Genomic DNA, 1,862 nt, shown 5'->3' with positions numbered 1-1,862 from the left:
TGATAGATGGATACACTGTTATGTGTCATCATATTGAATAGAAGTTGTGCTGCTGTATGTTTCTCCAACTGAGTTTGTTGCAGATACTAACAGGTTATAGATGTCTGAGCACTTTCACAAAATCAGTCAATTTTTGATCAATCAATTTCATGAAATGCTACTCTTCAATAAAGTTCTGAATGAGAGATTTGCCATGTATCAAATTGTCATTGCAAGGTTTATATTTGATGTGCAGGTTTATGAAAACACAGATGAAGTTCTAAAATTCTATATGAACTCTGATGATCTGTTGTCACAGCAGAGAGTGGTATTTGATCATAATAGTATTTCAGAGAACATATTCTCGCGTTCTGCTATTACATCAGCATCATCCTCACTGAGCAAAAATCTTGATGCATTACTTAAGTTGTTCAATAACACTGATGAAAATGAGGAAGCGGACGGTCTCATTGAAGTGTTAGAAAAAAACACAGCAGCATATTGCTGTCATTGTATTCAACATTTAACAACATCTCCCCATCATCACTGTGAGCCTGCTGAGGGTCGACACAAGAAATGCAAGCACTGCTCAGTGATGAAACACATTTGCATTCCAGTAAGTAATCATTTTATATATATTATGCAGAATATAAAATAACTTATGTTAGATGTCAACAGACATCATTGAATTGACTCAGACAGCTATCAATGCAGCTGAGAATTTAATTGTCATTGATGCTGACACTTCAAATGTTAACATTTTACAAAATACTGTGTCCGCTGCAGTCAAATCCTTCACAGTAAAGATTCATAAAATTCAACAATATAATTTCTATGAAATCTCAATTGAAACAGTGACTGATGAGATTTCAGTGATCACATCACCAGTCGCAGCTCTCAAGTCATCATTGAAACATCATACTTCATCAATTGAAAAAATTCAGAGTAATAAACAGATCTGCTTTGATGATAATTTCTTAAATGACACTGATCAAGCTGAGATGAATCTGTTTTTTAATCTCTGAATGGAATAAATATATTCAGCAGTCATCATCACCTTCTTCATTTTCATTTACTAACTGATTTCTAATAGATTTTATTAAACTGTTCTAAGTATTTCTGACTGTTCATCAAATTTTCCTCAGATTTCCAAGAATTATCTACATCTGTGCAATTCTTTCATTTAACAAAGTATTGTGTTTAATCACAGTATTGATGTTTATTGTAAGAGATGGGCTACAAGAGTAATTACAAGAGTAGTGTGAAGTACGCACAAAGGATATTAGAAAGGTAGCAATCTCTATTGTTCAAAGCTAATCGCTGATCTCCTAAAATCCACGGATATCAGCGAGCATTATATAGATAATATTGCCATCGCCACGTATCTATCGCCACGTATCTATCGCCACGTATCTATTTCCTAATATAGATATCTCCGTTGCTCCTATTACAATTATCTCCCTTCTTCAAAGGCCTGGTCCCCAGGGCTTCTTATTGTGCGAAGTTCGTAATATGTGCTGCGTGGTTGATATTGTATAAAGTTCGCAGGATAGGACCGAATTAATTGTTCGGGTTAATTCCGAAGCGTTGCTGACTCGGGAAAAACGTTGTTCCAGTTTCGGTGTTATCGCGGTCCAATCATGATTTAGGCACAACCCCTGAACCCCTTTCCTTTAACCTTTACACCACAAATCGTATCCTAACGAGATCATCACCATCATCACTAACAACGATTTTTTTTATTTTAAAAGAATACACCAATTGATCAAGCAAAGTACACTGTATCTTCCCATGCGATTTTTATTGCGACATTCGAAGTTTTGGTTGCGTGGTTGCGTTTTTCTAATTTGGGGTCGGATTTTGTGTTGTTGCAACTTCTTTGA

The 1,862-nt window shown here is 35.5% G+C and overlaps 1 protein-coding gene across 1 annotated transcript; it reads left to right on the top strand.

Moving 5' to 3' along the window:
- Positions 1–555: 555 nt before the first annotated feature.
- HCAG_07365 (predicted protein) lies at positions 556–1,004 on the top strand (the record flags this gene model as incomplete). The annotated part of the gene is made up of 2 exons (XM_001537893.1): positions 556–595; positions 658–1,004. The coding sequence occupies 2 exons, from the start codon at positions 556–558 to the stop codon at positions 1,002–1,004; spliced, it is 387 nt and encodes a 128-aa protein (XP_001537943.1).
- Between the last annotated feature and the right edge of the window lie 858 nt (positions 1,005–1,862).

Source organism: Histoplasma capsulatum, genomic scaffold (genome assembly GCF_000149585.1).
Source record: "Histoplasma capsulatum NAm1 scaffold_8 genomic scaffold, whole genome shotgun sequence".
Classification (NCBI taxonomy): Eukaryota; Fungi; Ascomycota; class Eurotiomycetes; order Onygenales; family Ajellomycetaceae; genus Histoplasma; species Histoplasma mississippiense.
Note: the sequence above shows the minus strand (reverse complement) of the source record. Positions and strands in the feature narration are given on the sequence as shown.